The sequence below is a fragment of the Mastigoproctus giganteus genome, chromosome 4 (genome assembly GCF_048544385.1).
Source record: "Mastigoproctus giganteus isolate SK-2022 chromosome 4, ASM4854438v1, whole genome shotgun sequence".
In the NCBI taxonomy this organism is placed as follows: domain Eukaryota; kingdom Metazoa; phylum Arthropoda; class Arachnida; order Uropygi; family Thelyphonidae; genus Mastigoproctus; species Mastigoproctus giganteus.
In genome coordinates this window covers 208383583-208407468 of record NC_143578.1, presented here as the reverse complement: position 1 = coordinate 208407468, position 23886 = coordinate 208383583, and the positions used below count along the sequence as shown (strand labels likewise).

Below are 23886 nucleotides of genomic sequence, written 5' to 3'. Positions count from 1 at the left end.
CAATTCCCCCCCCCCCCCCAGCCAAGTAACTGCTCTGGGTCATATGCTTTACTGCATAATTTCAGTAAAGCATATGACTTTCAATGCATAATTTCAGTTTTAAATATTTAATTAGTTTTACACCATTAAACTACCAGTAATACTGTATGATATGCTAGTATTGTAGTAATAGAACTATACTATTCCCAGCTACTATAGTAATGTATGTAATACATAAAATGTATAAAACATTAAAATATCAATTATATACCCACAGAACCTCACAAAACAAAATATTCAAGAATTATACTTATTCTTTGGTTCTGTTTACAAACTTCCCATTGCAGTGATATTCTGATATTCCTGTTGGCAACGGTAGAGACTATTTTTTGTTAAGCTTCCTAAATATTTAGATAACTAGGGGAACCCCACATTGCACAAATTAACCTCCAAATTATCAAAAAAATGTTGTGAAGTTATGAGCAAGCAAAAGAATGTCCACTTAATAATTATTATGTATAATATAATAATATATTAATAAAACGTCTATAAAAGTTGAGTAAAGAAGCAGGTGCTTGAGCATTCATATTTGAAAAGTCATTGAAAAAAGGTGTTGGGAGTAAGTTTCTAGTGGGTCACTTTTATATTTACAAGTGGCTTAAAAGCAGGAATACCCTCAATTTTTTTAAAGGCATTACAGATGACATGGAATATTGGGAAAGTTGATCCTCTAGGTGCAAGGGTAGGCAATAATAATTGATAATTTATGTAATGATACAATACATGGAATTATAGGAAAGTTAATTATAAGAAAGGTAAATGGGTAAGTGTTCAAATTGAAACTATACTGTTCACACAGTGTTGAATTTTGCTTGCTACATTTCTTAACGTTCTAGCACAAGTCTTTTTGTCTAAGTTATGAAGATGCATCTGTGATGTATCCTCTAATTTCATTAACATCCTGCAGTTTTCTTCTGTGTACTCTACTTGAATGTAACTTGAATCTACTTGAATACTTAAATAACAAAATGTATATTGGATATATTCATTGATCCTAGAGGCATATTATTTGGCCTATCTCTCTTTATGGAAAATTTTAATCAAGATAACCATGAACTACGTGAGTGAAATGAGACGTTTCCCCATCTTGTTGAAAATAGAGCTAAAGGAAAGAAGGCCACTGGACACTAAAGCTTGCAGTGGCACCCTAAAAAAATGATACCTTCTAACCTTTTGTTGATGGTTAACCATCAATTTGTTGAAGTTAATGTGAAGGTTAAAAGAAGATAACTGCTCTACAATATCACCCGCTTTTGCCATGGCAAGCTTATCGTTGTGTTATTGTGCCTATCCTTATTATATAAAATGTTCCATGCTTATCTGACAATAGTCACTAATAGCTCCTGGTTAAATCATTGCTTAAGTGTCATTTGTATACCCTGTAATTTGCAGTTATGCTTGTTGACACATCCTTGCAGTTTGAAAGTGGCTTCATCAGACCACACAGTTTAATCTAAGGTCACAGATCTAACCATTGCCTTTTCCAAGCAGTTCATTATCATTGTTTTGTCATGAAATTTCAGGTAGTGTACCTGGTACATAAACCATTTATATAAATATCATTGTAACCATTTTCTACAACCTCTTATACTAGTTTCTCATCAGATGGTAGGTGGTCTCTAGCCTTCCCTGTTTGCAGGAAAGGCTAGAGACCACCCACCATCTGATGAGGAACTAGTATTTCCCAAAACAGGCTGTCAGTCTCGTCTTTTAAATAACTGTTAAATTAACCTTTAAGCTGGCAAATGATACAAGAAAGCAAGCCAGCTTATACAGCATTAGCCAAAAAAACAAAAAACCACTACTTCCCACATCCTGTCTAACCACTCTAATAATTTGTCTAGTTCTTCACTAAATTTATTCAAATTATCCACTTCCACTTCTCCAAATGATGGTTCAATGTTAATGATCCTGCTCAGGTGGCTAACAAACTAAACAAGTATTTTGCATCTACATTCACACATGAGGAGTTATTCAGGAAGGGGAATGCCAGAGGTGAAGTAAACTCTGGCAGTGAGCTAGATGATTTTGTAATAACTGAGAGGAAAGTGGAGGAGAAATTGTTGAGGATAAACATAAAAAAGGCACCTGGGGTGGATGGGATCTATCCAGTTATATTAAAGGAGGCAACAAAGGAAGTAAGCAAATGCTTAGTCATAATTATGAGAGCAAAGGAGGATCAAAGGCTGACACAAGTAATTATAGACCTGTGAGTTTAACTTCTGTTCCAGTAAACTTAATGGAGGCACTGGTTAAAGAAGCACTGCAGGATTATCTAGACAAGACTTCAGTTATATCTTGGACACAGCATGGTTTTGTTAAGGGAAAGTCTTGCCTGACCAATTTGATTGGATACTATGATGCAGCCACAAAGGAACTGGATGCAGGGAATAACTTTGATATTATATATTTGGATCTTAGAAAGGCTTTTGATACTGTTGCACATGGAAGACTGCTGCACAAATTGGAGCGGCCTCGGTGCCAAGCGAATCTTGAGGCCAAGTGATCTTCCCTGCGACTTCTACTTCGATTATATTAGAGAGATAAGCTTTTCACTTTGAGTTCACACATTTTTTCTTCCGTTATTCAAATATATAATAAGAGTTCTTTCTTAAAGCATAAAGAAGAAGTTTCAGAAAGGAAAATAACCTTTCTTAATTTTTCTGTGTACTAACCTTCTATTTTACTCGCTTGGTCACTTGGTGGCACTACTCCTGCCTCCCCGTGGCGGGCTGGACCTGGGTGAAAAGACATCACCCAGGACTAAAAGGAGTTGAAAATGGACCAAAAAACTAACACAAGATTGGTCTCCAATCTTGAAAGTGAACTCCAATATATGTGATGACTTACAGCTGAACATGTCTCAGGCTAAGAGAATGAAAATAAACAGCTCTCAGCCTACTGTCCCTTTTTTTTTGGTGATACATTCGTTATCATCACAACCCATTGGGAAATTATCCCCTTTCATAGTTCAGAAGACTATAGAGTCCATGGTTGGATCACCAAAAATGATAAAACGATTACAATCAGGTGATCTCTTAGTAGAAACCTCACTAAGTCATCAATCAGAAAAATTGCTAAAAACAAAAACTTTTGCAGGACTGCCAGTTGAAATTGCCCCACATAATTCCCTGAATATATCGAAAGGTGTTATTACTGAATGGGACCTTTTTGAATGTTTCAGAGGAAGAACTACTGCGCGAGCTAACAGAACAACAAATGATACATGTTAGGAGGATAATGATGGAGAAAGACAGAATTCTCATTCCAACCCGATCAGTAATTCTCGCCTTTAACCATCCTTCTCTTCCCCATTCAGTTAAAGCAGGATATTTAAATTGCAAAATCCGACCATATATACCAAATCCAATAAGGTGTTACAACTGTCAGCAATATGGACACTCTCAGGCGACATGTTGCAGTGATCCCATCTGTCCACTCTGTGGATCAAAAGACCACAATCAAGCAAACTGCACATCCGCTACACCACTCTGTCCCAATTGTCACGAAAATCGTCCTGCTTTTTCGAAGATATACGAAATGTGGGTATTGGGAAAGCAAATTCAAAAATACAAAGAAAATAAAGTGTCTTATCCGGAAGCAAGAAAACAGATACTTGCAACCAAACCTTCACATTCCTATGCTTCAGCAGTGAAACGACAGCAAACTATAGCCACTCAAACGGAGGTAGCAATACCTCTAAATCAAATTATAGACTGGAGTAAAGTAATATTGATGACAAAAACAGTTTCACAAGAAACATCCAGTGCTAAAGAGCAGGATACTTCCGTGCCTGGAAAGCAGAAATCAGAGGTAACATCTTCAAAAACAAAGCAAACAGCATCTAGTAAACTGTGTGAATGGAAACAAACATAGACCAAATGGATACTGATGAACAGAGAGAGAGAGAGAACGTACTAGAACTACACCGTGCAGAAAATATTGATACACCTCATCCTAATTTTCCGAAGAAAGATAGATCCAAATATGATAAACGAAAAAACTCAAAAGCGCAGTCAGAGTCAACAAATCGTCCTGAGACCTAAATAATGCAACATATTATTATACAATGGAACTGTCGTGGTTTAAGTGGAAAATTGGATGAAATTAAAGATATTATTCAGCAGTATAAACCGGCCTGCATTTGCCTTCAGGAGACCCATCTAACACTTCAATCTTCACCCACATTTCAAAATTATACACTTTTCCGGAGAGACAGGAATGATAACAGAACTGCCAAAGGAGGAGTGGCAATTTTGGTGAATACTCATATACCAGCTAAGCAAACAACATTAAGAATCAACTTAGAAGCAGTAGCAGTAAGAATAGCCATCGGAATTTCTATCACAATCTCGTCCATTTATCTTCCACCAAATATCCCTCTCTTCAGATTGGAATTAAACGATCTTACTATGCAGCTTCAACCTCCCTATTGCCTTATGGGAGATATGAATGCCCATCATTATTTGTGGGGATCTGCTCACACAGACAGTAGAGGTAACATAATCGAAACTTTCATAGATGATCAACAACTGAATTTACTGAATACCGGATCTCACACTTATATCAGTTTGGATACAGGTATCACCTCTGCAATAGACTTAACAATATGTTCTCCATCAATTTATCCTAGTATAGAATGGTTTGTGTTGAATGATCCTTACAACAGTGATCATTTTCCGATAGTATGTTCCATACAGACACAATCGACTCTTACAGAAGGAACCAGAACAGTATGGAATTTTAAAAAAGCTAATTGGAGTAAATATATGCAATTAATCAAACTGGATAAGCAATTAGTTGAATTCCTGCCAATAGATGATGCTGTCTTATATATCAACGATCAACTATTAGAAGTTTCCAAAGCTACAATACCTCAAATAAGTAAGGCAAGGCAGGCACGGTACAACTCTTGGTGGAATGCAGAATGTGCAACAGCAAAAATGAAACAAAATCGTGCATGAAATAGATTCCGAAAATATCCAACTACCCTCAATTTGATTGCATATAAAAAAAGCTGAAGCGAGGAGAATTCAGAAAAAAGAAAATAAAAATTCTTGGATTGTGTTTGCTTCCACACTTACTAGGAACTCAAGTCCTGGTTTGGTGAGGCGCCTCCGTAGCCAGGTGGGCAGGAACAGCAGTGCATAGCACATGTTTCTTGATTAGACCGGGGTTCGAGCCCGTGAGCCACCAAATACGGAGGATGTGGAAAGGTCAGGGGATGACCACCGCATATCCCCGGAGCAATATGGCCTTAGTTGCTAATGCTCCTAAATAACAACAACACAACACCTGGTTTGGTGGGGAAAAAAATTTGGATTTTAAGTGGAAGATATCCAAGGAGACAATCTCCAATCTTCCATTGGAAAGGGCAGGACGTTTTTGCAACAGAGCAGATATCAGAAATTCTGGCTGATTCTTTCGCTTCCATATCAGTTGCAAGCTACAACACTGACTTTCAAAAATATAAAGAGCAAGCTGAACGGAGTAAGTTGAATTTCTCTACCAAGACATCTCATCCCTATAATCTACCATTTCTAAAAGAGGAATTACTTACCACCATTAAAAAATTGCCTAATTGCGCACCAGGTCTCAATGGCATTTATTATACTATGATCCAACACCTAAACTCTGATTGTCTGGAAATCCTACTAGCTCTATATAATAGAATTTTTCTGAACAACCTGTATCCATCCATATGGCGGCATGCAATTGTCCTTGCATTTCCCAAACCCAGAAAAGATCCTTCCTATACATATAATCATCGCCCGATTTCACTGACCAGTTGCTTAGGGAAAATCCTTGAACAAAAGATGCATAATAGGCTTACGTGGTTGCTGGAAAAAGATAATGTTTTATCACCCCACCAATTTGGATTTAGAAAAAAAGATCGACACTCGATCTACATGTCAAAGTGGAAACAAATATTAGAAACTCATTTATAAGAAAGCAGCATATGGTGATGGTAAATCTAGATCTTGAAAAACCTTTGACACAACAGGAGATTCGGAATTCTATGAGATCTATTTCAATTAGGATACAGAGGACAACTTCCACAATTTATAGAAAAATTCCTTGCTGACAGAACATTTCAGGTACAATATAAAGGCTGTTTATCTACAATATATATACAACAGGAAGGAGTTCCCCAGGGCTCAGTATTAAGTGCAACCCTGTTTGACTGCGTGTGAACAATATCACAAGGTTATACCACCATCATTGGAATTCTATATGTATGCAGATGATCTTTCCATTTCATTTTAATCACAAAGCATGAACACAATAGAACGACAGCTCCAATTATCCATAAACAAAATAGAAGTACGGAATAAAAATAATGGATATAGAATATCTGAGAAAAAATCAGCTGTTATACAATTCTCTAAAATGCGTGGACTTCATCCTGAACCGGTCTTATACTTAAAAAAAATTGCTCTACCTGTTGTTCAAAATTTCTCCTTCTTGGGCTTAACATTAGATAGAAAACTAAACTTTCATGAACATATACTAAGACTTCGACTAGTTGCCTCTTAAAACTTAATATCTTGCGCACAGTATCTTCAATGGCCTGGGGAGCCGACAGGTCCACATTATTACTATTATATAAAACTTTGATTAGATCTCGTTTGGATTGTGGATCTCCTATATATGCTTCAGCAAGAAGGAGCATCTTACATCGCCTAGATACCATTCACCATAATGCTCTCTGCATAGCTCTAGGAGCATTTAGAACTTCACCTGTATGCGGATGCATCGGAACCCCCGCTGCACCTTCGACGAGATTATCTACTGTGCATGTATGCGGCAAAAATATACAGTCAGCCATCACATCCAAATTGGTCCATTATTCACGATCCACCATGGACAAGGAATTATGATTCCAAGTCAAATGAAAATAAACCAGTAGGACTGTGTCTCAGTAGGACTGTGACACTTAGCTCAATTTTGGGAAATACATTTCCAGCACATTTCTGCAGTAGATATAAACTCAGAACCTCCTTGGATTCTGACTATGCCTTTGTCCATATCACATCTTACAAACAGGAATAAAAAAGAGATCTCTCCAATCGTTATACAGAAGCTTCATGCACTGCACAGTTTTGAAAATAGAAACAGTCATCAGATTTACACGGATGGTTCAAAATCGAACAACTCAGTAGGTGCCACAGTAGTTTTACCGGAATATATTATATATGTCTCCTTGCCTCGTGTTTGCAGTATTTTCACAGCAGAATTATATGCTATTAAACTAGCATTGGATGATATTACCAAGCATCAACTTCTACCTGCTCTAATCTATACTGACTCCCTTAGTGCAGTAGCAGCTTTACAGAACAGCAAATATTCCTCAAATTCCTTGATTCAGCATATCAAAAAACAACTCTGAGTTTTGCATAAAGCAAGAAAACAAGTGTCTATCTGTTGGATTCCCAGCCATGCTGGAATCCCAGAAAATAATCATACAGACCAAGCCGCAAAAAATCCAGATCTTAATATACAAGATAACTTTCAGTTTGTACCGTTTACAGATTATAGGGATGTATTTCGTACCAAATATACTTCCATCTGGAAACAACTTTGGAGGGACCAATCGTGCAATAAACTTTTCAGAATAAAAAAGATCTATGTTCATGGCGTTCTAGCTCACGTACAAATAGACAGGAGGAAGTTATATTAACAAGACTGTGCATTGGGCATACCTTCCTCACTCACAAACATTTACTTTTAAGAGATCCCCCGCTCTGATCTGTCTGTCAGATACAACTTTCAGTAAGGCACATCCTGATTGATTGTCCAACCTATTCAGCTGTTCGTACCACATCCTTCCAATCATTAGCAAACTTGCAAGCTCCTCTAATCTTCTCTCATGTACTTGGTGGCAAAGCAAACCTAAGTGAGCTCTTTATATACAAAGGGTACTAGGAAAGTTTTGCAATACAGCTTTGTTTATTTAATTTTTTCAAAGTAATTTCCTCTACATTCAATACACCTCTCCATCCTCCGAAACCAATCTTTAAACCAGTTCTGCCAAGTTTCACTAGGGAGTAAAGCACACTCGTTGTCCCAAGCGTGTAGAAGGTCCTCATCACTGGAAAACCGCCTCCCTTTTAGCTTCATTTTCACATGTGGGAACAGTTCAAAGTCGCAGGGAGCAAGGTCTGGACTGTAGGGAGGGTGCTCGAGAAGTTTCAGTCCTGTCGTGGTCAAATATTCGGTGCAGGCTTTGGCGCTGTCAGCTGGAGCATTATCGTGATGGAGGTACCAGGTGTCCATTCTTGACTTTGGCCGCAGGTTCTTCATAGATCCAATGACTTTAGGCAGGCATTGTTCAGTATACCATTTAGCTGTGACTGTCTTCTGCGTGTCCAAAACGACACGTTCCACAATTCCACTCGATTTGAAAAATACAGCTATCATTTTCTTCTTTACAGATCCGGATTTTCTGACAATTACGGGTGTGTCGTCATCATCAAAGACCCAAACTTTGTTTTGAGCCTTGGTCGGCAGATCGTAATAGTACAGCCAAGTCTCGTCACCTGTCACGATGTTGTTCACATACCGAGATTGTCTCTTATCAAACTTTTTTAACATCTCCCGGCACCAAGTCACACGTCGTGTCATCTGCTCTTCAGTCAATTGATGCGGCACCCAGAGAGAACAAAGTTTCTTCACGTGCAAATGATCTTGCAGAATCGAACGAATTGCTGGTGCATTTAGGCCCAAAGTATCCTCTATCTGTTGGTAGGTCACTCGCCTGTTTTCGTCAAGCATTTTCCTCACAGCAGTAACGTTTTCCTCCGTAACTGACGTTCGTGGCCTTCCCGGCCTCTCAGAATCCTCCAGAGTGAAATTTCCCCTTTGGAATTCTCTATACCACCTGAATATCGTTGTACGATGTGGACAATCATCATCTAGTGCAAGAGTCATTTCTTCTAAGCACTGGTCTATGGGCGCCTCCGTAGCCAGGTGGGAAGGAGCAGCAGTGCGCAGCACGCGCTTCTTGATTAGCCCGGGGTTCGAGCCCATCACCACCAAATACGGAGGATGCGGAAAGGTCAAGGAATGACCACAGCATATCCCGGAGCAATATGGCCTTAGTTGCTAATGCTCCTAAAAAAAAAAAAAAAAAAAAAACCAACAACCAACACTGGTCTATGGTTAAACCACGCACGAAATTATACCGCAAAACTGTCCTTATCTCATTTCGTGACCACGATGCCATTGCAAGCACTTTACACTCTCACTACTAATGAATAACTGAGCCCATCGACTTGGCACGGCGGCTACTATGCACGTATGAACATGTCTCAACATGCAGAAACAAGCAGCTTCCTGTGATTCATTGTTGCGTCATATTGCAAAACTTTCTAGTACCCTTTGTATATTAAACATCTAGGAATAATAAATACACTCTGATATATCCATCCTAAATCATTAAAATGAACGTAATGACGCTGATAGACACATATTGGCCACAGTTGCCCTTGTGTCGTGAAACTTTCATAACAACAACAAATTGGAGCAGTGTGGCATTGGAGGCAAATTGCTGCTATGGATAAAGGGGTAATCAATGGACACTGCTCATCGTGGACTAATGTTATTAGTGGAGTCCCTCAGGGTTCAGTGTTGGGTCCATTGTTGTTTTCTGTATTTATAAATGATATTATTATTATTAGCTATATGTTGCAAGGAACCTTAGGCTTATGCTGCACCAGCCAAAAAAAAAATTTCCAAATTACCCTGAGAGAGAGAGAGAGCGAGAATAAGAGTCGGAAGTAGAAGGATATCACCAAGAAAGAGAAGAATGATAATATCCAGCTAAGGACCCTGAGTCTAGCCCATACCAGATGTGAACACCTGGGGCTGTTGATGATGGTATATCAAGCTTAATGACCAAGTTTGCAGACGATACAAAGGTTGGCAGGGTTGTTAAGGATACTACTGACAGTATGCTGCTGCAGCAGGATCTGGAAAAGTTGAGTAGATGGGCTGAGAGGTGGCAAATGAAGTTTGACATTGATAAATGTAAAGTATTACATATGGGAAACAGTAACCCCAGAGTAACGTATCAACTCTGTAGTACTACACTGACAGTAGTAGAGAATAAAAAGGACCTGGGAGTAAATTGTGCAGGCAGATATGAAGTTTTCTGAGCAGTGCAGATGGGTTGCAAGAGTAGCTCATGGTGTCTTGTCAATGATATACAGGAATTTTTCTAGCAGGGATAAGGAGGTGATTATTCCCTTCTATAAGGCAATGGTCAGGCCACACCTTGAGTACTGTATACAGGTCTGGAGGCCTCATTTCAAGAAGGATGTAGAGCTGCTGGAACGAGTACAGAGAAGGGCAACAAGATTAGTGAATGGAACAAAGGGGTGCTCTTATGAAGAAAGGCTTAAGTTTTGCAAATTACAGTGTCTGGAGACTAGGCACCAGCGAGGTGATCTGATAGAGGTGTATAAAGCCTTGAATGGTTTGAGCATGCTCAATGTTGATGGGATTCTTCCTCTTGCTCAGAATAATCACCTGAGAGGGCATAAATTCAAATTGAGGAAAGACAGATGTAGGATAGATGTGCGGAAATTTGCCTTTAGTCAGCAGGTAGTTGGTTGGTGGAACAGATTTCCATCCCTTGTTGTTGAAGTTGATAGCGTAAATAAATTTAAGTCTCAGCTAGACAAGTATTTCGAATGAACGGAGGGGTGAAATGGGAGTAGTTTTTTTTTTTTTTTTTGGCTGATGCTGCATAAGCTTGCTTTCTTGCATCATATGCCTCTACTAATGCTAATGATGGAAGTTTGTTCCAAGAGTCAACTTCCATAAAAGCAAACTTCTGTCCTTTTTTTTTTTATGAAAACCCCAAACACAAAAGGTATCAAAACCTATAGTACTTAGTACCGTGCATGGGTTGAAGGAGAAGTATGGGGGGGTGATGCTGGAAACTTTACTTTAGAGACTAAACATGGGTTTCACCACTTCAAGCCTCCAATAAGCAATGGTTGCATCAACCACAATAAGTGGTTGATGCAACCATCCTTCCTTAATTTAAATTTTTATCCCCTCGTGCATTATTTGAGCAAGTGGAGGGATGCTATCAGTATTTAGCTTACTCAAGACATTCAAAGCCTTAACACTTCAGTCAGATTTTGTCACAGTTTTTTCTACTGTGAACAAAAACACAAGAGAAACAAGTTAATCCTTTTGCTTTTCATAATATATTGTTAATATTTATACAAATAATAGTAGCAGTGTTGTTGAAATGTCAAGTTAGCAGGGTGATGCAGTAATGCTTAATAACTATTATTATTAACCATATGGTGCAAGGAAGCCTGAGGCTTATGCTGCACCAGCCAAAAAAAAATTCCTGAGTTACCCAGAGACAGAGAGAGCAGTAGAAAAGAATCACCAAGAAAGAGAAGAATGATGATATCTAGCTCAGGACCCTGGGTGTGTGCCAAGCCCATACTCACCAGATGTGAGCCCCTGGGGTGATTGTAAAGGCTGGCCACAGTGTCTTGTTATCCCTTGTAGAAATGACTACAATATAACTGTGATACTCTTTTACACTAAAATATAACTGTGATACTCTTTTATTACAACATATGACAATAAGCTTGTTATCCACAATGCTTTGTTTTTTTTTTTGCTTCTTGAAACATGTGCGCCATCAAAATATCCATCTTAATTCCAGGCATGTTGCTGTTACAGGTATTGTTGTATACTTTGTACCCATCTTTCAATATAAGTATACAGTAAAGAAACTTTTAATTTGTTATATTTTTGCAGGTTAGGCTAATGTAACGATGAATGATACAAGCAGTTACACTGTGGAATGATGCAATGTTGTCAGCAGGGACATTCCTAGCTTGATTTAGTGTTCTGAACAAACAATTCATACTGAACCCCTTACAACCTGAAATTTATTTTATGTAATTTTTTTTGCCCTATCAGAAATGCACCAGGGCTGAGCATCTTGTTCACTCTTGTCCTTGCCACAGCTTTGGTTGCCAGTAGCTGAATCCATGAATGCCTGAAAACAAGGAAGACACTGGAAGAGAGGTGTGGGTTAATAGTATGTGTGTATGTGGGGATTGCTAGGTTCCCTATAGGGGATAGTTTTCTTCTGGATCTCTATTTTCCAAGATTGCAATACTAAACTCTTGTTTTTAGTCCAATACAAACAAAATATACTGTGCAATACATGTAAAGAAGTGGAAAGTTTTTTTTTTTTTTTTTTTTTTTTTTAATGAAAATCCCAAACACAAAAGATATCAAAACCTATAGTACTTAGCACCGGGCATGGGTTGATGGAGAAGGAGGGGATTGATTTGTTCTTAGAATTCTTTTTTTTTTTTATTTAACTTATAATGCATAATGGTACACATTTATTTGTTTTTGTTTTGTTTTTTTTCATACTGAAGCATAGCTGCAAGGCTGAAATTTAGTTAGTTTGGTAATTGGAAGCATTTCAGATATAATCATGAGAATTAAACAGATAAGCTGTTTTAGTAACGAAACAGTTCTACAAATGGCAAAGACAAATAATAAAGATGATCGAGGAGAAAATTGGCATACTATGGGCACATTCTGAGAGGAAAGAGATATGAAATACCACAGATTGCACTGGAGGGCAAGATATTTTGGTATTCAGAGGGAGACAGATAGATAACCTGAGAGGATAGAGGTAGTAAGGCAAACCCTCCACCTTTTACAACCAGGTAACTCTAGTTTCCTGCTTGAAAAATAAGTGCCTGAAGCACACAATGAAGAAATTATAGACATGATATACTTCTGGCCTGGAGTTGTTGTTGTTGTTATTTGGTTTTTAGGAGCATTAGCAACTAAGGCCATATTGTTCTGGGGAATATGCAGTGGTCATTCCCTCACCTTTCCGCATCCTCCATATTTGGTGGTCACAGGCTCAAACCCCGGTCTAATCAAGAAGCGTGTGCTACGCACTGCTGCTCCTGCCCACCTGGCTACGGAGGCACCCTCCTGGAGTGGTTTGCATTGACCCAAACTTGATACTATGAATAACCCATTCCAAATGGAGTTAGGATTATTCATAACATCAAACAGTTAAATACAAAATTAAGTTATATCCAAATTGTAAATTAAGAAAGATCACCTATTATTCTATTTCTATGGATGTCAGTCTTTACATCTGCTGGCATAATCATATGGGCAGCTGTTTCACAGTAATATTTCACATTATTGAGGTCACAAAAGATGTTAAGATTGCTGTATAATAATTTAATAGTTGTGTATCCTTTCTCCAGGTTTGACTTGGCTAATGGTTTATCGGACAGAAAAATATCAGAAACTAAAAGCTGAAGTTGAAAGGCAAAGTAAAAGATGTAAGTATATGATTACTAGACTTACAATATTAATTTTTATACCAGTTGTATTAAATATCGTTTTACTAGAATATTCTTCTGTATTGCTTCTGATGATTATTTCCCATCTTTGAAAAATATTGCAATGCCTTATTCTTATTAAGATAGTGTAAATTTATGTGCATACAAAGTGAAATACATCTTTAAATAAATCTCACATCAGTACACTGTGATCACTGTCACCTGGTGGTTCCTTTATCTGCAAATTCTTAATGCTTGAATAATCACTGCTGATAAACAGATCAATAGTATTACTCTCTCTGGTTGCCCCTCGAACATGTTGCTCTAGAAAACAATCCTCCAATAAATCCACAAAAGTCTAGCTAGTGTGCGAGTGACCAACCCACAAGTTCCAGTCAATATCTGGGAAGTTAAAATCCCCCATTACAGGACAATCTGATTTACTGGTCCACTATTTCTCTGCACAACTGTTCATTGTACTCATCAGAGTCATTAGGCCTATAACACACTCCTAATCTCATTTTCCCTTTCCCAGTGTTTATGTCACACCAAACAGACTCAACATTGCACTGTCCACCCATATCAACTGGATGAACTTCCTTAGATTTTTTGTTTCTTAACTAACTGCATAACCCCTCCTCCCTTTCTACCCTGTCTATCCTTTCTGTACACAATGTACTCCCCAAATTCCAATTCTGCACTGCTTATATCTGTGTGACACCATGTGTTTGATATCCCAACAATATCTGCCTTTGATGTCTTGATCAGCACTTCAAATTCATCAAATTTATTTACTATACTTCTAGCATTGGTATACATGCAAGTATACATGCACTTGTTCTTACTCTTAGTTATCCTAACACAGCTCATGTATTTACTTGTTCCATGATGACTCCTAGCAGCTCTTGAAATCCCTAGCAACTTGCTCTCTAGGCTGCTGCTCATTACAATAGAAGCAGTGCAAGAATCACTTTCGCTACTGCCTGTGGCTACTGTTAATCTTTTAGTCTGTGAATTCTTCCCAACCAAGCATTTTTCCTACCCACGTAACACTGCCTCGATAGCATCAGCAAATATTCTTGCACACTTTCTGTTTATGTATATCCCATCCCTGTAGAAGCAGTCTCTTCTGTTAGCATACATAGACCACGATGAAAAAATTCTACCCCATAAACTTTACACAATCTCTCCAGGGCTGAATTTATTGACAAAGCTCTCATATATTCCTTCCTATCATGTATGGGCAGAATTGCAGACCCTTTCAAATTTAATCCTAACTCGCAACTTTTTTTCAGTATTGACCTGTACTTGTTAAGTAAATCTGCAGATCTCTTACTCTTAAGGTCATTAGTGGTAACGTGTACAACAATATCACCTTTTGTGCCCTTAAAAGATATCTGCTCTACAACATCATCAACTTTCTCCCATGGCAGACATACCCTGGTCCTGTTCCACCTATACTTTTTGCATAATATATTCCCCTTCTCCCTGACAATACAGCTACCAACAATAACTAGTTCCTGTGGGACCAGTGCATTCTGCACAGGAGTGAGCTCTGGCATTGGGTTGGGCAGCTGAGAGCTTGATGGGCCCCTCATATTAATTTCTTTGAGGGCATCTACCCTACACCTCAAACTCTCATTGACACTCATCAGAATTCTGAATTGTCACCTAATTTCTTCAGTCTCTGCATCTACAAAGACATCCTCCTTGGCAAAATCTGCCCTGTTCTAGAAAGATCTGCAAACATTTCACTCATTTTTTTTAGACTGTGATGTTTTGGAGAATCGTCCCTAAGGTTCTCTTCCGAGCCACAGCACTCCTATTACTTAATTCGCATCCCTGCATTTAGTATTCTATTAGATAGTGTAGTATTGACAATTAATTAATTAAATTTATTGATCTTATTAATTTAAAATATCATGCCCCAGACTAGAGCAGAAAAGCAACGGGCACAAAGTGGCAGGAGTGCTGTGACTCAGGGGGAGAACTGGGGTGGGATTCTCCAATGCATCACAGCCTAAAAAAAATGTGCAGCTTGTGAAATGTTTGCAGAACTCTCTGGAATGGAACATGATCTAGCCAAGGAGGATATATTTGTGTGTGCCAGGTGCAGAGAGTGTCTAGAAATTAGGCGTAAGCTCAGCGTTCTGATGGGCATCTATGACAGCTTGAGGTGTAGGGTAGATGCCCTCGAATAAATTAATGAGGGGCTGTCACGCTCTCAGCTGCCCAACTCAACGCCAGAGCTCACTCCTGGGCATCAGGCAACACAGCAGCAACCTCCAAGGCAGAATGCGCTGGTCCCACAGGAGTTAGTTATCGTCGGTGATTCTATTGTCAGGAAGACGGGGAATATATTGTGTAAAAAGGATAGATGTAATAGGACCAGGGTATGTCTGTCAGGGATAAAAGTTGATGTGGTTGTAAAGCATATATCATCATTTAAGGGCACAAAGGGTGATATTGTTGTACATGTTGGCACCAATGACATTAAGAGTAGGAGATCTGCAGATTTACTTAACAAGTACAGGTCAATGTTGCAAAAAAGTCGTGAATTAGGGTTAAATTTGAACGTGTCTGAAATTCTGCCCAGACAAGATAGGATGGAGTACATGATGAGAGCCTTGTCAATCAATTCGGCCTTGGAGGAAATGTGCAAGGCTCAAGAGGTAAAGGTTTTTTCAGCCTGGTCTGTGTTTGTTAACAGGAGAGACTGCTTCTACAGAGATGGGATACACTTAAATAGAAAGGGTGCAAGAATATTTGCTGATGCTATCAAGGCAGTGTTAGGTGGGTCGGAAAACTGCTAGCTTGGGGGGATTCACAGACTAAAAGGTTAAAAGTAGCTGCAGGCAGAGGTGAAGGTGATTCTTGCACTACTTCTATTAGAATAAGCAGCGGCGAGGAGCGTTGGGGTTTCAGGCACTTGATGGCAGTCATTGTGAAACAGGTGGGTATATGGGATGTGTTAGGGTAACCAATAATAAGAATAGGTACATGTATACCAATGCTAGAAGTATAGTAAATAAATTTGATGAATTTGAAGTGTTGGTCAAGACATGAGAGGCGGATATTGTTGGGATAGCAGAGACATGGTGTCACACAGATAAGGAATGCAGAACTGGAATTTGGGGAGTACAATGCGAACAGAAAGGATAGATAGGATAGGAAGGGATGAGGTGTTATGCTGTTCATTAAGAAAAACATAAAATCAAAAGACGTACATCCAGTTGATATAGATGAACAGTGCACTGTTGAGTCAGTTTGGTGTGACATAAGCACTGCGAAAGCAAAAATAAGAGTAGGAGTGTGTTATAGGCCTAATGACTCGAATGAGTACAATGAACAATTGTACAGAGAAATAGTGGGCTAGTAAATCAGAATGTCTTATAATGAGGGATTTTAACTTCCCAGACATAGACTGAAACTAATGGGTTGGTCACGCGCGCACTAGTAAGACTTTTGTGAATTTATTGGATGATTGTTTTCTGCAGCAGCATGCTCGAGAGGCAACCAGAGAGGGTAATACTCTTGATCTGGTGATCAGCAGTGATCATTCGTGTATTAAGAATTTGCAGATAAAGGAACCATTAGGTGGCAGTGATCACAGTGTACCGATGTGGGATTTACGTAAAGATATAATTACCATCAGGGGTAAAGGAAGGAGTTTTTGCTTCCGTAAAGGTGACTATAGTGGTCTTTGACAGTTTTTTTTTAAATTCTGTACAGTGGGACCAACTGATGATGTTACCAACAGCAAATTCAAAATGGGAAGCATTCAAAGAATTAATAGTGGAAGCTACTAAACATTTCATACCTATTAAGAAATATTGTTCAAGGTTTAGGCCTAAATGGTTGTCAAATGAACTAAAGAGACTCGTGGCAGAGAAGAAAAATGCATGGGATGCATATAAATTATCAGGCAACACAGAAGCCTATGGCAGAATAAGCTAGTCTGTAATCAAGTCACAAAGGAGGTTAGGCAGGCAAAGGCAAATTATGAGAAATTTTTTTGCAAAGGATGCTAACAAAAACAGCAAGGTTTTCTTTACTTATATAAACTCTAAAAGGAAGGGAATTAATCTGATTGGTCTACTTGATATCGATGGTTCGACTGTTGATGATCCTGCTCAGATAGCGAACAAACTGAATGAGTATTTTGCATCTGCATCCACACATGAGGAGTTAAGATTTTAAAATGCCACAAGGTTATCAAGTTGTAACAGGGTGCTTAATGATTTTGTAATAACTGAGAACAAAGTGGAGGAGAAACTGTTGAAGTTAAACATAAGAAAGGCACCTGGGGTGGATGGGATCTATCCAGTTATATTAAAGGAGGCAGCAGAGGAAGTAAGCAAACCCTTAGCCATAATTATGAGAGCATCCTTAGAGTCAGGGGAGGTCACCATGGACTGGAGATGTGCAAATGTATCCCCAATTCACAAAGGGGGGATCGAAGGGTGACATGAGTAATTACAGATCAGTTAGTTTAACTTCTGTTCCGGGTAAGATAATGGAGTCACTGGTTAAAGATGCATTGCAGGATCATCTAGACAAGACTGCAGCAATAATTCAGACACTAGCATGGGTTTGTTAAGGGAAAGTCTTGTCTGACAAATTTTATTATTATGATGTGGTTACAAAGGAACTGGATGAAAAAAATAATTTTGATATCATATACTTGAATTTCAGGAAAACTTGACACTGTTGCGCATGGAAGACTACTGTACAAATTGGAGCAGAATGGTATTAAGGGTAAGTTGCTACAATGGATAAAAGGATGGTTGAGTGGGAGAAGACAGAGGGTGGTAATCAGTGGGTGCTGCTCTTCGTGGACTAATGTTATTAGTGGAGTCCCACAGGGTTCGGTGTTAGGTCCACTGCTGTTTTGTATATTTATCAATGATATTGATGAAGGTATATCTGGCTTAGTATCGAAGTTTGCAGATGATACAGAGGTTGGCAGGGTTGTTAATGACAGTAATGGCAGTGTGTTACTGCAACAGGATCTAGAAAATTTGGGCATATGGGCTGAGATGTGTCAACTGAAGTTTAACATTGAAAAATGCGAAGTACTGCATATGGGTAGAAGTAACCCCAGAGAAACTACACTTAAGGTGGTAGAAAATGAAAAAGACTTGGGAGTAATCGTGCAGTCAGATATGAAGTTTTCTGAGCAATGCTGCCAGGGCAGGCCATGGGGTTTTGTCAATGATATACAGGAATTTTGCTAGCAGGGGAAAAAGAGGTGATTATCCCTCTGTATAAGGCAATGGTCAGGCCACGTCTTGAGTACTGTGTGCAGGTCTGGAGGCCTCATTTTAGGAATAATTTAGATTTGCTTTAATGTGTACAGAGAAGGGCAACAAAGATTGGTGAGGGGAATGAAGGGATCCTCTTACCAGGAGAGGCTTAAGTTCTGAAAATTGCAGCAGCTGGAGACTTGGCACCTGCGAGGTGATCTGATTGAGGTGTATAAGGGTTGAATGGTTTGAGCATGCTGAATTCTGATGGGATTCTTTCAGTTTTTCAGATTACGAACCTAAGGGGGCATAAATTGAAAGACAGATGTAGAATAGATGTGTGGAAATTTGCCCTTAGCCAGCGGGTGGTTAATTGCTGGAACAAACTTCCATCTGTCATTGTGGAAGTTGATAGGTTAAATAAATTTAAGGAGAAACTGGACAGATATTTAGAGGGGATTGTTTTGTAATTTTTTTTTGGCTGATGCTGCATAAGCTCATATGCTTGCTTTCTTGAATCACATGCCACTACTACTATTTTGTGCCCATTGCTTTGCTGCTCTAGTCTCGGTCATGATTCCATTTAGGTATAATTTAATTAACAATGAAATTTATTAAGATTAATAATTTTTACTGATTAATTGATAATACTATACTAATCTAACAGATTTCTAATGCAGTGCTACATATTTCGCTATCTAGTTTTACATTAAACCTTACATTATGAAGTTCAGGATTTACGTTCTCTATTACTGTATCATATAACAATGGTGGCAAGTTACGAACGTAAAATCTATGGACACTAAGTATTAACTTTCAAAATCGCTATCTAAATTCAAAATAAACCACGTAGCTTGGCTAGAACTATAAAGCTACTTATAGAAAATAATTTAGTATAACAATTAAGTCAATAAAACGGCTAAATATAAATAAAATCTTAGCATTTGCTGGAGCTGCAAAAATCTTGGCCAACACTGTTAATCCCTTTGTTTATTAATTTTCTTATTAGAAATACCAAATTTTCTTAAATACTGTTGTTTGAATGCTAAACGAAGTTGTTTGAATGCTAAATGAAGTTGCTTGAATGCTAAACTCACCATTCATTATTAACTTTTTTTACCCACCAAAGTTTGTGAGCAGGAAAATTTTCTTTTCTGGTCGATTCGTAGCTCTACCCTGACCATACTGTGTGACGAAGCCTAATACGGACTGTGTGTGTTTGCCTGTACAGCATATGTGTTCATGACAGATTTGCATGTTTTATCGATTAAAAAAAACTGGAAAAACTGACAAGGGGCCATCCTACTTTCTTCATCAGAGATTATCAAGTTATGTTTCTGATTGAAGAGGCTTTCAATTAGAATTCAGCCTAAGATCTCTTGCAGCATGCCACTGATTGGATTTGAATTCAGGTCTATTCAGATGTGGAGAAGTTGTGAAATCAGTATGCTGTAATGGAGGATAGTGAAAAATATCTGAAAAAAATGAATTAGTACATGAATCACATAGCGTCATGCATTAGCAAAGTTGTTAAATTTGAAGGTCTACAAACATTAACACTGGAAAATAGAAAGTTAGACTTAATGCATCACAATATCTTTTTCAATAGTTTTGACTATAGTAGAAAAACTGAAAAACTAACAAACTTGTGTGCCACCTTCAGGCCTTTTTTTGCTACAGCATCCTTAAAGTGTAGAACCGTAGGCAATATGTAAGTGTATAGTTTTTCTTAAGACAATCAAAGATCTTGAAAAAACATCAGAAAAACATGCATTAAATTCAGTGGAACTTATAAATTTTCCATTGAATTTAATGGATGAAAACATGTTCATGCATTCAATTCAATTGAACATTTAAATTATGACCAGCCAATTAATTTAGTGACAACCAATTATTATTATGATGATGACTTTTTCTCCTTATGCGATTTTTTTTTTTTTTCGACCTTATGACGGGTACTGGTACGAAATGAATGGGATGGTCGGTTATGTCTGGTTACTGCTGTTATTATTATTACTGTTGGTAAAAGAACTCCCTAGACTATCCTATAGGTGTTCACGACTGCAGCTTTCTAGAGTTCCATCTAAGTGTTCTCTGGGGGGCCTAATGCTGCTGCTATATTATTAGGGAGGTTCTTTGCCACTATGCCAGTGGTTGACACGCTGATCAGATAGATGGTCATGATTTGTTCCATATACCACATTTCTTTGACTTCTTGTTTGATGTGTGTACTTCCTAATCTTTTCCTCACAGGTTTTCTGGTGGACACTAGTGTTCGGCGCTACTATATTGATTGTAGTCCTTTCCTTCTTGTTGATGAGGGTTATGTTTGATGTGTTGTGCTTTATGTTTGATGTGTTGTGCTTGATTGTCTTCTCCACTGTTATGGCATGGTCCCCAGTATAGTATGTGAATATGGATTTCTAGTAGGGCCTGAGGTTTGTACTTGTCATATGGTACACTTTCTGTGATCAACTAGTATTTTTGCACCAGCTTCTGATGTGTTATCCTGGTGACCTGTTCAATGCAGACATATTACGTGAAATCTTTGGCAAAGGATGCAAAGAGGAACAGCAAAGACTTCTTTACTTATGTAAACTCTAGAAGGATGAGAATGAATCAGATTGGTCCATTTGATATTGATGTTTCGACTGTTGATGATCCTGCTCAAGCAGCTGACAAACTGAATGAGTATTTTGCATCCACATTCACACATGAAGAGTTATTCAGGGAGGAGAATGCCAGAAGTTTATCAAACTGTAACAGGGAGTTAAATGCTTTTGTAATAACTGAGAGCAAGTGGAGGAGAAATTATTGAAATTAAACATAAGAAAGACAACTGGGATCTATCCAGTTATATTAAAGGAGACAGCAAAGGAAGCAAGCAAACCCTTAACCATGATTATGAGAGCATCCTTGGACTCAGGGGTGGTCCCCACAGACTGGAGATGTGCTAATGTATCCTCAATTCACAAAGGAGGATCAGTGAGTGACACGAATAATTACAGACCTGTTAAACTAGTTTAACAGGTCTGTAATTATTCGTGTCATCCACTTTAACTTCTGTTCCAGGGAATATAATGGAGTCACTGGTTAATGAAATGCTTCAGGATCATGTAGACAAGACTGCAGTTATAGTTCAGACACAGCATAGGTTTGTTATGGGGAAGTCTTGTCTGACCAGTTTTATTGGATATTATGATGTGGTCACAAATGAACTGGATGCAAAAAGTAATTTTAATATCATATACTTAGATTTTAGAAAAGCTTTTGATACTGTTGCACATTGAAGACTACTCTATAAATTGGAGCAATATGGCATTAAGGGCAAGTTGCTGATATGGATAAAGGGATGGTTGAGTTGGAGAAGACTGAGTAGTAAGCAATGGACACTGCTCTTTGTGGACTAATGTTATTATGGAGTCCTGCAGGGTTCAGTATTTGGCCAATTATTGTTTTCTGTATTTATCAATGATATTGATGAAGTTATAATTTCTCCTCCTTCAATAATTTCTCATTTTATATCATGCATGATGTACTAGTTTGCAGATGATATGAAGGTTGGTAGGATTGTTAATGACAATAATGACAGTATGCTACTGCAGCAGGCTCTGGAAAAGATGGGCAGATGGGCTGAGAGGATGGCAACTGAAGTTTAACATTGACAAACACGAAGTACTGCATATGGGTAGCAATAACCCAGAGTAACGTACCAACTGTGTGGTACGTTACTCAGGAAAGTGGAGAATGAAAAGGACCTGGGGTAATTCTGCAGTCAGATGTGAAGTTTTCTGAACAGTGCAGACAGGCTGCAAGAGTAGCTCATGAAAAGTTCTTATATCCTTGTCAATGATATATAAAAATTTTGATAGCAGGGATAAGGAGGTGATTATCCCCTAATATAAGGCAATGGTCAGGCCTTACCTTGAGTACTGCATGCAGGTCTGGAGGCCTCATTTTAGGAAGGATTTAGAGCTGGTGGAACGAGGATAGAGGATGGTGACGATATTGGTAAGTGGAACAAAGGGTTTTTCTTACCATGAAAAGCTTAAGTTCTGCAAATTGCAGTGTCTGGAGACTAGGCACCTGCGAGGTGATCTGATTGAGGTGTATAAAGCCTTGAATGGTTTGAGCAAGCTCAGTGCTGATGGAATCCTTCCTCTTGCTTTGATTATGTACCTGAGGGGGAATAAATTCAAATTGAGGAAAGATGGTTGTAGAATAAATGTCTGGAAATTTTCCTTTAGCCAGCTGATGGTTGATTGTTGGAACAAGCTTCTATCTGTTGTTGTAGAAGTTGACAGTTTAAATGAATTCAAGGCAGAACTAGACACTTTTTTTGGCTGGTGGTTGTATAAGCTTGCTTTCTTGATTGATATGCATCTACTAATGCTAATTTTTTTTTTTTTGGTAGTTATTGGCACATCAGCTTCTGTGGCCATAGTGCACCTCCCAAGGTTTTTTGCAGTACTTTGATCCAAGCCTGAGGCGGGATTCGAACCCGCGACCTTTGGGTTGCCAGGCAGGCGCTTTACCCACCCGGCTAGCCCGGTCGGCACTAACTAATGCTAATGTCTATGATTGTACTCTGTCTGGGTGATCACCCTGCATCCCACGTTGATGTGTTAGATTGTTTCTGGAGCCAGGTAGCATTATTGACATGTATTATCTCTCACTCTGGGATCCTTTGGGTTGTATTTCCTGTAATTCCTGGCATTGATTACCTGGTATTAGATGGTGAGAATTATCCCTTTGGTCTTGCGGAATAGTCTCCTGTTCATGAACCATACGTTGGAAGCCATCTTATCTATATATTTTGGAGTTATTGTAGTGTTTGCCATGGAATGCCTTCTTCACCCATCTTTGTATTTGTTTCTCCTGTCTGTGTGAAGTTTCCTTGTTGAGGTTGAGCTGTGTGTGCCATTTGTCTATTTTCCTTACAGCTTGGTAGATTGGCACTGTGTTTTTCTGGAAGTAATCTCTCAGGTTCTTAATCACCTTTCTTCTCTTGTTCAGTGAGGATTGTCAAATCCCTCTCTTCCTTCTTTCTGGGCCATGATCAGTCTCTCAGTGGCCAACTTTGGGTGGTGTTGGTGACTCTTGGTCATCATTATACTGGTCTCTCTCAGAACGGTTTGAATAAATTCAAAGGTTAACTGGATACTTACCTCTGTGAGGAGGGAAGCCTAGAATTTGTTTTTTCTTATATACTTGGTTAGTGTTTTTTTTTTTTCCAATGC

At 38.6% G+C, this 23886-nt stretch overlaps 1 protein-coding gene across 1 annotated transcript in view; it reads left to right on the top strand.

The window, feature by feature from the left end:
* The window catches only part of LOC150087354 (calcium load-activated calcium channel), a 147766-nt gene that overhangs the window by 25587 nt on the left and 98293 nt on the right, over positions 1-23886 (top strand). The window contains exon 2 of the mRNA XM_090372017.1: positions 13323-13400. Within this exon, the coding sequence (XP_090228143.1) occupies positions 13323-13400 (78 nt within the window). The remainder of the gene's footprint in view (positions 1-13322; positions 13401-23886) is intronic.